Consider the following 13,532-nt stretch of genomic DNA (forward strand, 5'->3'; position numbering starts at 1 on the left):
AGTTGGAATAGTCTCTTTGAATTGATTGAAAGTTAGAACATCATAAGTATGACACAAATATACTCCAAAAGCAGTGCCCGACATGAACGTTCTATCGTCTCGATCAATCCTATCTTCAATTGAATTGTTGAAGGGAATAGTAAAGATGAAAACTACATATTTGGTAGTTTGAATTTGATTGACCGGAGAGAGAAATCATTTGAAATCCAAATTGAGATGAAAGTTGTAACTGATAAGATTGTTGGAGTGAAATAGGGAGAAATTAAAGGAGTGAAAAAAAAAAACGAGGAAACGTGGGTTTGAGTCTGGGATAGTTATGTATCCGAAAGACTTGAGATTTGGGGGGAAATTAGGGATTTTGGTAATATTTTAGAATAGAAGGGAATAATGGAAAATAAGGTAAATAAAGATGTGTATATAGATAATTTTTCCAAAGAGGTATTACGTCTCAAACTTGATGGACTAATTTTGTCATTTTTAAGATTCGAGAAAATGACAAAATGTACCTTAAGTTTGAATTCAACTAACTGAAAATAAATGTAAAGAGAAGCGTTGAGAATCAAAGTTAAGGTCCGGTCCATCAATGGAGAATAGAGAAGACGTGAAGTCAATCCTGCCCTTTTTGCCGGTGTGTCTCCGATCATCTTCTCTTTTCTGGCCGCCGCTAGTTGTTGAAGCACTGAAAACCCTCTCTGAAGGCCCTCATTACAGCAATGTTAACTCCGGCCATGTCCTCTTCCTCGCAATCTCCGACATTCGGAATTCCCTTTCACTACCTGATTCTTCAATTTCCTCTTCTGCTTCAGACGGATTTTCTCTCTTATTTGATGATGTAAGCCTTTCACTTTTCACTTCAGACGGATTTGTTTGTTTTTGAACTGAATACTTGAAATGTTGGTGCAGTTAATTCCTAGGGATGAAGCTGTTAAATGGTTCGAAGAAGTGGTGCCGAAAATGGCGGATTTGCTATTGCGGTTGCCTTCCTTATTGGAGGCTCACTATGAGAAGGCTGATGGTGGAATTGTTAAAGGAGTCAACACTGGTCTTCGCTTATTGGAATCACAACAGCCTGGCATTGTTTTCCTCAGTCAGGTTTTGTGATTATTACTGCTAGGCTAATTAACAGTTAGGAGTATTTGATAATTCACAGTACTGATCTCTAAAAGAGCTCAATTAATCATTGTAACTGTGCCTCAATCTCAAACTACTTGAATGATCAGCAATCACTCCATTCTTTTATGACCTATTTCATTCCAATGTCAAAAATAATGTCTTTTAAAGCAAATTAGAGCTGTTGAAACAATGTTTTGGGATGCGCCTGGACTAACTCAGGATGAGGCACTCCTAAAATGCCCTGGTCTAACATATGGAGCTCTTGTCTCATGAGAATTATGCCTAAAGCGTCTGTACATATCTTGGGATATGTCCAATGCCTACACAGGGGACTCACTCCACAGTTCTTGTGCAATCATGTGTAATTACTAATTAGCCTTGTGGATCCTCCAAAAGTTTATTAACTAGCTATTGACTCTTCTAGAGCCCTCTTCATTAGTCACATTTCAGAAGTTGAGGACATAAAAGGTAGAAATAGTAGACCTAGTAACGTGAGAGTAAATTTTGATGGGACCTTTCAAATGAAGAATCTTCATGTTTTAACTTTTGTTTTGTCTTCATTACTCAATTTCCTACATTTTTTCTCTTCAAATCTTGTTTGATATTCTATTTTGTTTTACAATAGTATTGCCCTTTTTGTGTATCATGATTATGAACTTGCTATTTAATAGTTAAGTGTCAGGGAGTAACAATTTATAAATATTTATATTCATCGAATGTAATTTTTGTATTGAATTATAATATGAATTGTTTGCTAATTTATTAGCTTGTTGAAAGCACACAGTTCCAAGTTGTATTATGTAATTGTGACTAATTCTTGTAAGCCTAAATTTCGTTTTCTAGTTTATTTGTAACTTAGTTGTATCTCAAAAAAATAATTCAATAATGACATGGGTAGTCTCTTAAGAAAAAAAATTTAAAGTATAGTATTAACTAAAAAAAGGCTTTTGTGTTCATTTACTTGTCAGGAGTTATAGATAACATTTTCTTCCTAGATGGTATTTCTTTTCTTTTAATGTTTGGATTCGTGGTCATGGTAAACTTTTGTATAATTCATGGTTTTTTTAGAACTTCTAGAATATTTCTTCTTTTGAGACTGAACTTTTAGAATGTTTGTTAAAATTTTCAGCACTTCATTTGACTTCTTAATATTATAATTTTAATGCTTTTCATATTTTTTTCAACTTTTGTTTTTATGAATAAAAGAATTAACAAAATTTAAAGACCCATGGGGCTTACACCCATGTCTTGGGACTTATGCCTCGCCTTGTTTTATATAAAATGGCTTGCCCCACGCCCCGTATCTTCCCTTAAAACACTGTCTAAAAATTATAGTTCTTTAATTTTCACATGAAACCAGAGTAAAATGACTCAAAAGTACTACTGGCAAACACTGAATTGTGAACAAACACAATTCTAAGCTTTTTACTAGTAAAATAAACAGCCCCCCCCCCCCCCCCCCATGCAGATTATTGTGGCATGCGGTTGAACTAATGGTGAAGTTCTCTTTGAAATTTAAAAAATGTCATCATGAGTTGCAAATTTGATAAAGTTGCACTATAGTGTGAATTGGAATTTGTTTCTTAACTTTGCAGCAAATATTTATAGCGTAAAGTGATCATGATCAATCTTTTCTTTCAGGAATTAGTCGGTGCTCTTCTTGCATGTTCCTTCTTTTGTCTATTCCCTACCAATGATAGAGGTGCCAAACATCTCCCGATGATCAACTTTGATCATTTGTTTGCGTATGTTTTATTGGCTGTCTATCTTTTTATATCTTTTTTTTTGGAGAATGATAAAGTCTTTCTTTTTATAGCTGTTGTACTTATCTCTCACAAGGTTCTTTCATATCGCGTTCTATGTTCTGTGTTAAGGTTTTGAACACAATCTTATTTCTTTACAGCTGTAGGATAACTGCATCCACAAACAGAGGCAGATTTCAGTAATCTTTATGTTTGAACCCTTGATTTCTAACAATCTCCTACCAAATCAGCTACAAAACAAGCCAAATTTATATAGCACGTGAGCCTACTTGCAGGCTATACTTCCCCTCACTTTGTCCTACTTCAATTGATTCTGATATAGTTATAATTGTTCAACTCTTCTCAAAGAACAGCTTCTCCATTTCAATAACTTTAACTTGAGAAGAGTTTGTTCATTAGTATTTTGTGTTTGTTGTGACGGTATTGGAAATAATATGGGTGAGTTGAATGTCATGTTTTCTGATGCAGTCTTCTCTACCTACTGGGTACTGTGGTCTTTCATGATCCTACCACTGTTGTTTTCCAGTGCTTTTGAGTTCCATCCAGCATGTTTCAGCCATCCACTTTTTTTTTTTGTGTTGTATGTGCAAAAGTTGTACATCATAGATGTAACTGCGAGATAGAAACATAGATTTCTTTTTGTTGGTTACTTGTAAATGGTGGAGTTCAAGAACCAATACTGCATCACATAATATGTCTAGACTCTAGATTTACTGATTTGCAAGATTATACATGACTCTTCCATTAAAGAAAGCAAGACATATCATAGGGGTTCCACTTCCCCAGAAGCCCCATTTAACACCAGAGAAAAATGTAGCATTGACAAGTTGAAAGCATCTGCCTCAGTATGTACTATCAGCTCATAAAAATGGATTCACCATAAGTAGAAAATACAACAGCACTAAAAGAAACAGTTTGTTCTGAATTCTGAAAGAGGTTAATGTGGTTAACCATTTTGTTAAACATGGAGAAGATAGTTTAGATGTATTAAAGTCTTCAAATAAGCTGTAGAACTCTTAAGCAGAAAATCTTGTGGAGAGTGGTGAATCAAGTAACTTGTGAGTCATTTTCTTTCAGTATTCAGAATTTTCTTTAATATGTATTGTATTTCTAGATCTGAGTATTGTTTTTTCCTGATTGAAAAGTGTCCATTTAAGTGTTTGAGAGAAAAAAATTGTGTAAACAAACGAAGCATGTTGAAATTGAAACCTTTACAAGATACTGACATTTTGTACTCATATCAATCACTTAGTGAGGAGTTTGACCTAAGCAATATGAGACAGATAATGGTTGCTGAGCTATTTCAGAAGAAATAAGGGTCTAGGATAGCATCCTAACTATTGTTTATCAGGAGTAACCCATGCCTGTAAAAAGCAGAGTATAGCTTTGTAGTTCTGAAGCTATTTATAGAAATTATCTACTGAAGCTGTTGCCTTATGCTCTTTTATGGTTGCAACATGCCATTTTATGTGTCAGATTTTCTAAATGCAGAAAGGAAGTTCATCCGGTAATGAACATGTTTTTCAGGTATCTGTATGATCAGTATGACGAGAAATTTGAAAATAAATTGAAGTGCATTCTTCACTATTTTGAGAGGATTGGCTCATTGATACCTGCGGGCTACATCTCCTTTGAGCGAAAAGTTCTTGCTCTAGAACATGGTACATTTGCTTTTCCTTATCCAAAGGAAAATTTCTGGAGCCAATCCAGTATTTCCCTTTGCCCTTTTAAGGTAATAAATGAAACTATATTTTTCTCCTTTTTGTGATAGAAGATGTTAGTTTGCGAAGGGATGACTTCTTTCTGTTTCTTTATAGATTTCCAATTCAGGCTTAATTGAGGATCAATCAAGTGAAGCTATTGAAGTGGATTTTGCGAACAAGTATCTTGGAGGTGGTGCTCTCAGTAGGGGCTGTATACAGGTTTCTTTTATTTCTCAACATATTTTCAGTTTTATGTTTTGATATACTTGTTAACAATTAGTCTATTACTCCCTACTTCCCATTTTATAATACGATATTTGATTTGGCAGTAGTTTAAGATGTTAGATTTGACATATATATGTATTCCTATGTATGTGACAAACTTTCCTTGCTAGCAAGTCCCAACAAGAATGAATGATACCTTTCTATATTAGTAATAATGTGACTTTTAAATTTCTTGTTTACCCTTAATGAGATAATTTATAGCCACACAAATATCTATGACTTATTTAGACTACAAGTTTCAAAAGTCTTCCTTTTGTTCCATAAACTCCATACCAGCTAGATACCATTACAATTGTGATGGAGGGAGTGTTTTGTGTGTGTGTGTGTGTATATATAAAAGATAGATAAATAAATAAATATGATATATATATTAGTAGTAGAAGAAGAAGAAAATATCAAAGTAATAGTTTGAAGCCAGCATCAAAAGTTTAGAATTTGAATATTTTAAATGAATTTGAAATTTTGAAAGTTGTATAAAATGAGATGTGTCAAATCATGGGACGTCCAAAATAGTAATGGTTCTTTTTTACTTTTTATGTACCTTCTTGGTACTAGTTATCAGTAAGATTATCTACCTTATCCAGAAAAAAAGTTTGTCACACTCACAAAAGGTATAACTACATTGGCAAGTTAGAATTAATTGGAGAAATTTTGGAGAGTAATGGGATTCTGAGAATTTATGAACCCTTAAACAAGGCCTTGGCTCAATGAAAACCTTCTTGGTCTGGGACAATATGCTAACCATTTCAGAGGAAGAGAACCAGTACATGCAAAGGCCATACGAGGGCACAATAGATTGTATTGCTGAGATCCCAGGGTGTTATCGTAGACTGCATTGATGACAAAGCTCCAAGTACAGACGGTTTCGCCATGGATTTCTACAAGAAGTTTTTAGGGCACAATCAAATTGTATATTATCATGACGATCAATCATTTCCACACTCAACGTTCATTAGAGAAAAGTGTCAATGCTTCTTATTAAGCTTTAATTCCAAGAAGAATTGTGTCAGTGACAACTCAAGCCACACAAGTGATTTGTCGGAATTATCACTAGGAGAATAAACCCTAGAAATAATCCACCCAAACCCTTTTTTGAAGCATTAATCTCCAAATACAGAAAATCTTCCCTTTCGACCAAGTTCCAACTGACTGAAAAAATGTCGTGGGAAGTGCTGAACTTTTGTTTGTTACTGGCAGAGAAAATCCGCTTTCCACTTCCTGAAAAGTAGCTTCAAAAGGCGCCACTTTTCTGTACTATTAGTCCCCATCACGGAGGGGATTTCCCTACCAATAATTGATATTAAACTCCAAATAATCATATGCATCCAATTAAGAAGGTTCTCTTAAGAATTAAGAGTATAACTTTTGAAAGAGAACTAAGAATCTAAAAGAAGAGGGATCCTATTTTAGTATTATAGCCTGTTTGGACAAGCTTCTTGGAGGCGCTATTTGAGGTGTTTGACAAACAAAAATGGTGTTCTAGAGAAGCACCCACAACAGTTAATCTGCTATTAGGAAGAAACTACAATTTTTTTGCTTTTTCCAAAAAGTAGAAGTTAAAGCAGAAAATTAATTTTCAAGACCAAAATATCCTTACCATCTATTTATATTTATCAAACTATGCATCGTTAATTTAATACTTAAAGCTTCTAACGAAATACGCCTCTTTTCTTTTTGGTTTCTACTGTATATGTTCCTTTTTCCTCTCTCCTTCTCTCTCTCTCTCTCTCTCCCCCTCCCTCCCTCTCCCTCTCTCTCTCTCTCTCTCTCTCTCTCCCTCTCCCTCTCCCTCTCCCTCTAAAGTAGTCCATCAACTATAAGTACAAAGTTACATTTCCCTTTTTTCTACCCTCTCTTGCCACTAACTGTCCTCTTGCTCTTTCCGATAACAAAGCCATCGCCAAAATATTCACAAGTTATTGGAATCAAGTTAATATTTTTTCTCTATGTATGATCTCTTTTTGTTTGCACTATACCTGTTTTAAGATTTATTTTTAATAGATTGATCATTGATCAAACTTTAATATTGTATGTTTAATTATTTCGAATAATACCTCAAAAGAATTCCTTCATTGTGAAACTTGTTATGGTATATGAAAATTTGTCGGGTTCTTGATTCTATTACTTTTAATCATCAAATTGTAACTATGTCATTGAGCTGAGTGAGAATTATTTCCTTGTAATCAAACAAACAAGATAAAAGAAAAGGAACATAGGGAAAATGGTGAAATACTTGTTAGTCTTTCTTTTCAGTATTTTCTCCGTATAACCTTCTTATAGATCTCAATCTATTTTTGTCTCTTATGCACTCAATAATACTAGATATTCAAGATTATTTTATTGGTTTAACTATATATTTTATTGATTAAAAATAATCCAATATGTATTTATCACAGAGTAGCAAAAAAAATTAAGTTAACAATTTTTTTTTATTTTAAAAAGGAATATAGATAGTGTGGCACTATTAATATTCTTATAATATATTAATTATTTAAAACAAACTTTTTTAAATTTTTTTTAGAGCAAATACAAAAATTACTAGATTTTTTTTAAAAAAAAATTGGGGGCTTGAAGAGGTATATGTTTTTTTTATTTGAATAGATTATGGGGAAAAAAACTAATCGAGATGAGTTTTTTATTTTATCTAATAATAAAATGACAAATAATATTTTTTTCAAAAAAATAAAACAAAATAAACTTTGGTGGTTAGTCATAAAGGTATAAGTTAGTCAAAATGTTGAATGAAAGGGTGTATGTGAGCCAAAAAGGTGAGTGGAGGGGTATAGGTGAGCTAAAAAGGTGAATGGAAGGGTATTTTTAGACCTTTTCTTATAGTTCAAGGGTAGTTTTGGCCCTTTTCCGTTTAAATAATCCTAATTGTAAGATGAACCTTGACTATGTTGCTCGGACTTGGGTGCAAGTACCCGATTCGGGTGCGGATCTAGAGGTTGAATTCTTCATCACATAAATTCTAGGATTCGGATGTATGGATCTGAGTGCAGATACCAGTGGCCAATAAATGTATATTACAACATTATATGTATTTCGATTTGTTAATTGGATTTAAACCTAATAAAACTTCATTCCTCATAAACACCAATATTTTCTTCTTACCTCGCATAATAAAAGCATTCTCATACGTTGTATAACTCTCCCCCCCCCCCCCCCTCTCTCTCTCCATATATATATATATATATATATATATATATATATAAAGAAAAATCAAATCAAATACCCAATCAATTTATATTTCTCGGTCATAGAATGTGGTCAAAGTACCCCAAGGTAGGTTCACCAAATCATGTATGGATCCCTCACCCTCACCCACACCCACAACCATGACATGTCGACACGGTTGTGGTAGGGAATTTGAATAGGCTGCTAACACCTTGATACTTGTCTCTTTTTGTAATTTGAAACTCGAAACACTTTTTGAAAAGATTATTGAAATGCAATCTGCTTATCAAATACTGAAAAACTCATTTCTAAAACGAATTGGCCAAACACAAACTACCTCTCTCCAAAAGTATTTTCTGAAAAGCTGTTTTTGACAAAAGTGCTTTTTAAAATGAGCCGTCCCAGAGGCTCTTAATTTAAAGAAGATATTATTGACTGGTCTCTTAATTAAATATATCAAATTTGCTGATTTAATTTGCATTTCTCTTGTTCGTTTCCATTCTACCTTCATGCAACTATCTGTATCTTTGAGACATATTTGTTGGGAAATTTTTAAAATGTTTTGTTGAATGTCCTTTGATAGGAAGAGATTCGCTTTATGATCAATCCAGAGTTAATTGCTGGCATCCTTTTCTTGCCTTGCATGGCAGACAATGAAGCAATTGAAATTGTCGGTACAGAGAGGTTCTCAAATTATACCGGGTGAGCTCAGATGGAGAATTTGTTACTTATTACATAAGCAAGTTAACTTGTGACCGAAGTTGCTTGCTAATCTATTTTAGCTGAAAGTTCCTCTTTTACAATAAAGTGTTGTTGACATTTCTTACCTTTGACTGCACTTCCACTATTTATTAATATCTTTAATCTAATGTAAATATTTTTTGAATGGTGTAGATATGCTTCTTCATTCCGTTTTAACGGTGAACATGTGGACAAAAAAGAAATTGATGTTCTTGGAAGGCGTAAGAGCAGAATAATCGCAATAGATGCCCTAAGCAGCCCAGGAAAAAGGCAGTACCGGGTTGAATGCCTCCTAAGGTATGTGAGTGTTAATTACATTTTAGAAATCTTATTTAGAGTAAGATTCTCTCTCAAGGTCAATTGGGCCATAAACCAGATTGCCGTCAACCTGTCAGCACTTTGATCTTTAAGCTCCAATTGGGTTCCTTTTTTTCATTAGGAAGTATTAGTGAGGTTTAGCATAATCAAAGCTGAGAAGGAAGTAAAAGTTTATGAGCTGATGTTATGGAATTGATGTGAGATAAAGTGTCTTGACAGTTAGATGCTGTCAATCAGGAGTTTACATTCTTTTCCACCTGCATCTTTGATAAGAAATGAATGGATTAGTACGTATCCATAGCTTCTACGAAACTATCTTCTACGTAAATCCTTGCCTATCAGGCTTGTCCATGCCATGAAATTCACCAGAATCAACTCAGATAATGCTTAATCCAGAAGTTCCTGAGAGAAGAGATGGTTTACTTTTGGGATATGTTGATTGAGTGAGTCTAAACAAGGCAAGAAGTGGATGACCTGGAATCTACGTATTTCAGCATCTAACAATATGTCTTCAGTGGGACTATTTTCTTCTATTACACCATTTGGGTTTAGGTCATTTGATTTAGTAGGAGTATGAAAAGAAAATCACTGAGATTATCTGCTTTTAATCTATTTTAGTTTTAGAAATGATGTATTTGGTATATTTTTCTTCGTCCTTTTAGCTGTGCTTAAAATTGCAAACTTACATATTCACTTTGATTGACATTTGGCAACATTACCAGTTTCAAAAAAAATAAAATTAAATGATTGACATTTGGATGTACAATTAAATGATTAATCCTGTTGATTAGCTTCAAAATATTTCTAGTTGTCTTACATATCTTACAAACATAAAAATCAAATAAAGAACATATCTGCTTTGTCTTTGGTTCATGATACTTGTATTTATATGCTGTGTGAATTAGTTGGAGTTTAATTGTTGCTTTCATTGTTCTCCTGATTATTGTATCAAAATTGAGAGTTTGGAAAGTTCATCTGTAGATTCTCTTGTTGGATGTTTGATTTCTTGAACAATCCAAGCCTCAAGTTAAGTTGGACAAAGTAGTTACCATAGTTGTACTGACACGTCCCTCATGAATTAGCATCCAAGCTAGTGTGTTACATTGTTTGTAATTTGTAGTTTGAGATACTGCGTTGGGATGTGAATAATTTTTATTCATCAATTTTTAAGTTTTTCTTGAAGTAAAATTCTCAAGCCTCTGTTTTCTCTGCTACTTTTTTCTGTCTGAGAATGAAAATAACATGCTTGAAGAGTAATTGTTCAATAGAATAACACTTTTGTGTCTGCTCATATAGGCTCTATGCTGAATTGATAGGTCCAGAATATTTAAAGTGAGCTGAAAACATACTTGTTTGGATTAAATGATCATTGTTTCATTAAACCGTGAAATTGTTGCCATTTATACTGAACAAGGTTGAGGGATGAGAGCAATGCACAATTTTCATTTTGATAAAACCTTGTGGAGTTACAGAAATTAGATTAAGAGTGGAATTCATTTTGTAGATTTGATGGTGAATGACTTGACTGAGTTTAGGGTTTCAAATGGGTGTCTGTTCATAGTTCTACTTGCCATTTTGATCTATCCTTGCATGTTAGTTGGCTGAATTTCAATTTATCTTCTTACATTATATATGTATATGTACTTTTTACATCTGTGCCTTTCTGAAGATGTAATTGTGCTTTACTCTTAAAGTCATACCAGACTTGGTGCTTTTCGGCCCCTTTCACCCATTGACAACACTGGGTCCTTTAACTTTGTTGTAGGGAAATTAACAAGGCTCTCTGTGGTTTTTTGGATCATTTAAAGTGTCATCAGTATCAAAAGTTTTTTCAAGACATGGGAAGTCAGCATGATCCCAATGTTAAAGGATCTTCTGGACATTCTGAAGTTTATCATTTGGTAGTACCTCCCTTCTTAGTATTTTCAGATCCTCCTATTTTTCTCATTTTCTTCACCGCTTCTCCCCCTTTTCCGGAATCTCTCCAGTTGTACTATCAATGTCAATATATTTTATCCTTTTTTATCTGACTAATTTTTTTGGCTATTTGTTATCCTGTCCAATAGTCTCAAGGAAATCCTTCAGCATCATCTCAAACAATTGAGGGAACTTTGGCTAACCAGTTGCTCAGAAATCATGAGGCACACTATTGTTCACATTTAGACTATCAACAAGAAATTGGAGTTGTGACTGGTAATTGGGGTTGTGGTGCTTTCGGTGGGGATCCTCAACTTAAAGCTATGCTTCAATGGCTTGCTGCATCTCAGGTTATTCTCTCCTTGGAAATTTTTCCAGCATTTCATCACAGGCATTTTTTGCTATCATAAGAGGCAAAGAGCAGTCTTTTGCTTTCGTCCTTTTAAGATATAATTCTCATGTTTTATGTTCAAGACTTCATCAGATGTCTGAGTTTTTGATTTTTCTACACTTCTCCACTCTTCATACACATCATGTCACATTAAATGGATGCTGGATACATATATATACACACACACACACTTTACATCCCATGCATCAGTGCTTTAATGAATATATTGATGTGGACGCAGTGCTGGTTTTTTTCCTTAGAACTACTTTTCCTAATTTTTCTCTCCTTTCTTTTATCTCAGGCATTGAGACCGTTCATCATGTATTATACGTTTGACTTGGAAGCATTGCAGATGCTGGGTCAGGTACTAGTCTTCTAAACTACTATGATATATTCTCAAGGCTTTCTGCTTGAAAGAAAATTAGTTTTGAACTTCTTTTCCATGGTATGTTTTCCATTTGTTAATTGTGAATCTCTTTCGTATAGGCTCAGAACTGCTGTATGTGACTGCTTTCTTTTACATTTTATGTCAAAAGATGTTCCCTGCGATATAATTTTGTGTAATTTAATACTCACCGTGTTTTTCAACCACTCTTATTTGTTTCCTGACCATCTTTGTAGTTTCACCTTCTGCCACTCATTGTTTTATTTTTTATTGATTGTTTGAGAGAAAAGAATTGACATCACTGATAGTTCTGAGTGATTGATTCACCCTTTCCTAATTGATGTTACTGATGCTAGAAATGGTAATTGAGGTCTGTCCTGAACAAATCTGATAAGTTGGTACTGCCTTTTCATATTGGTCCTTGTGTTTGTGCAAAAGATAGGTGCATGAATTTGCAAAATAGGAAATCTTGACTTGCTGTAGCTCATCACCAACTTTGTGCTAGGTTCTATTAGCTATCCCGTCTTGTATATTCTTACGTGATCATAAAGCACAAACATCTTCAAGACTTGGGAGCGTATGCATATATTTCTTAGTGAAATTTTCTTTGTTGACAACCTGTTGTAGGTGGCTCAATGGATTTCTTCACAGGGATGGACTGTTGGGGAGCTTTGGGATATGTTGATGGACTATTCAGTCCAGAGATTGAGGGGAGAAACTGGAGCTGGCTTCTTCAGTTGGCTCCTTCCATCGTTAAATTCCCATGATACTATTTTGCTCAACAATTCTCATAATGTTTAAATATTCCTGGTCTTTTTATTATTTTGCTGCTGCATGATTCTTGTATAAGCTATTTAAAGCCTATTTACTTGTACTACCACAAAAAGGGAAAAGGAGAATAATTGAGTTGATGATCTCTGGCGGATGGTTTTTCTTGTCTTAGAGGTATAATACAGACCTATTAGGATAATTAAAAGGTAAACATGAGTTCCCGGCTCAAGCATAATGAAACCGGCTGAAGGTAAACATTACTCATTATGTAGATTACAACAGCAGAAGGCGTTGTGGTAATGGAAACGAAAAGCAAATAACTGGAAAGGATTGGAACCATCAAACATGCATTCTGCTACACCAACTCTTTGTTTTTTACCCTTTCCTCCAAAGACAGTTAGGCATTTCCCTGTACTGCTAGAAAGCCAAAATCTCAACTCTCTGTGATTGTATTTCTTAGGTGGGGCTATTGATTTCCAATCAGCTTCTGCTAAGGTTCGCAGCGAGTTCAGCGAATCGAGTCTTACTTTCCCATGTTTGTCTACTGTGAGATAGCTTTGTCCCTCAGAACATTTATCCATGTAGTTCCTGAACCTGATCATTTATACATGTCAAGATTTGTGTTTTGCCTATTTTGTGCACAGGTTTCACATTCATGATTTCAGTAATTTCTTAGGTAGAATTCTTGTCTCTAGTGTTGATAGGAGGGATAGTTCAAATTTGAGCTGATTATTTTACTAAAAATCATTTTTGCTTAGCAAGGGGACCATTAGGATTTTGTTATAGATTTGAATCAAACCTATTCAAACCCGTGGTTATAAAATAAGAAAAACAAATGCCTATAATGATTAAGATTCAGACTTTGAAAAAAAAAACAAATGTAATGATCTGAACGATTAAAATTAAGACTTTAATTTAGTGTAAACCAATGATGTCTTAGGGGTCGTTTGATGTATAACTAACGCAAA

The 13,532-nt window shown here is 34.2% G+C and overlaps 1 protein-coding gene across 2 annotated transcripts; it reads left to right on the top strand.

Annotated features, from left to right (window-relative positions):
• Positions 1-529: 529 nt before the first annotated feature.
• On the top strand, positions 530-12,702 carry LOC125823496 (poly(ADP-ribose) glycohydrolase 1-like). 2 transcript variants are annotated; one of them, XM_049502874.1, is made up of 11 exons: positions 530-832; positions 904-1,092; positions 2,755-2,858; positions 4,404-4,608; positions 4,694-4,798; positions 8,625-8,743; positions 8,936-9,079; positions 10,866-11,001; positions 11,167-11,367; positions 11,710-11,772; positions 12,421-12,702. In XM_049502874.1, the coding sequence occupies exons 1-11, from the start codon at positions 584-586 to the stop codon at positions 12,592-12,594; spliced, it is 1,689 nt and encodes a 562-aa protein (XP_049358831.1). In that variant the 5' UTR covers positions 530-583; the 3' UTR covers positions 12,595-12,702. The 2 variants fall into 2 exon arrangements, with proteins under 2 accessions (XP_049358831.1, XP_049358832.1); XM_049502875.1 differs by having other exon boundaries at positions 562-832; positions 915-1,092.
• The last annotated feature ends 830 nt before the right edge of the window (positions 12,703-13,532 follow it).

The sequence above is a fragment of the Solanum verrucosum genome, unplaced genomic scaffold (genome assembly GCF_900185275.1).
Source record: "Solanum verrucosum unplaced genomic scaffold, falcon-dt-bn FXZP01000012.1, whole genome shotgun sequence".
NCBI classification, from domain to species: domain Eukaryota; kingdom Viridiplantae; phylum Streptophyta; class Magnoliopsida; order Solanales; family Solanaceae; genus Solanum; species Solanum verrucosum.

Bases quoted from the DNA above. Each gene is read 5' to 3' on its own strand.
- LOC125823496 (XM_049502874.1), top strand. From the start codon at position 584: ATGGAGAATAGAGAAGACGTGAAGTCAATCCTGCCCTTTTTGCCGGTG. The intron at 1,093-2,754 runs GTTTTGTGATTA...CTTTTCTTTCAG, and splicing joins GCATTGTTTTCCTCAGTCAG to GAATTAGTCGGTGCTCTTCT. The intron at 4,799-8,624 runs GTTTCTTTTATT...GTCCTTTGATAG, and splicing joins TCAGTAGGGGCTGTATACAG to GAAGAGATTCGCTTTATGAT.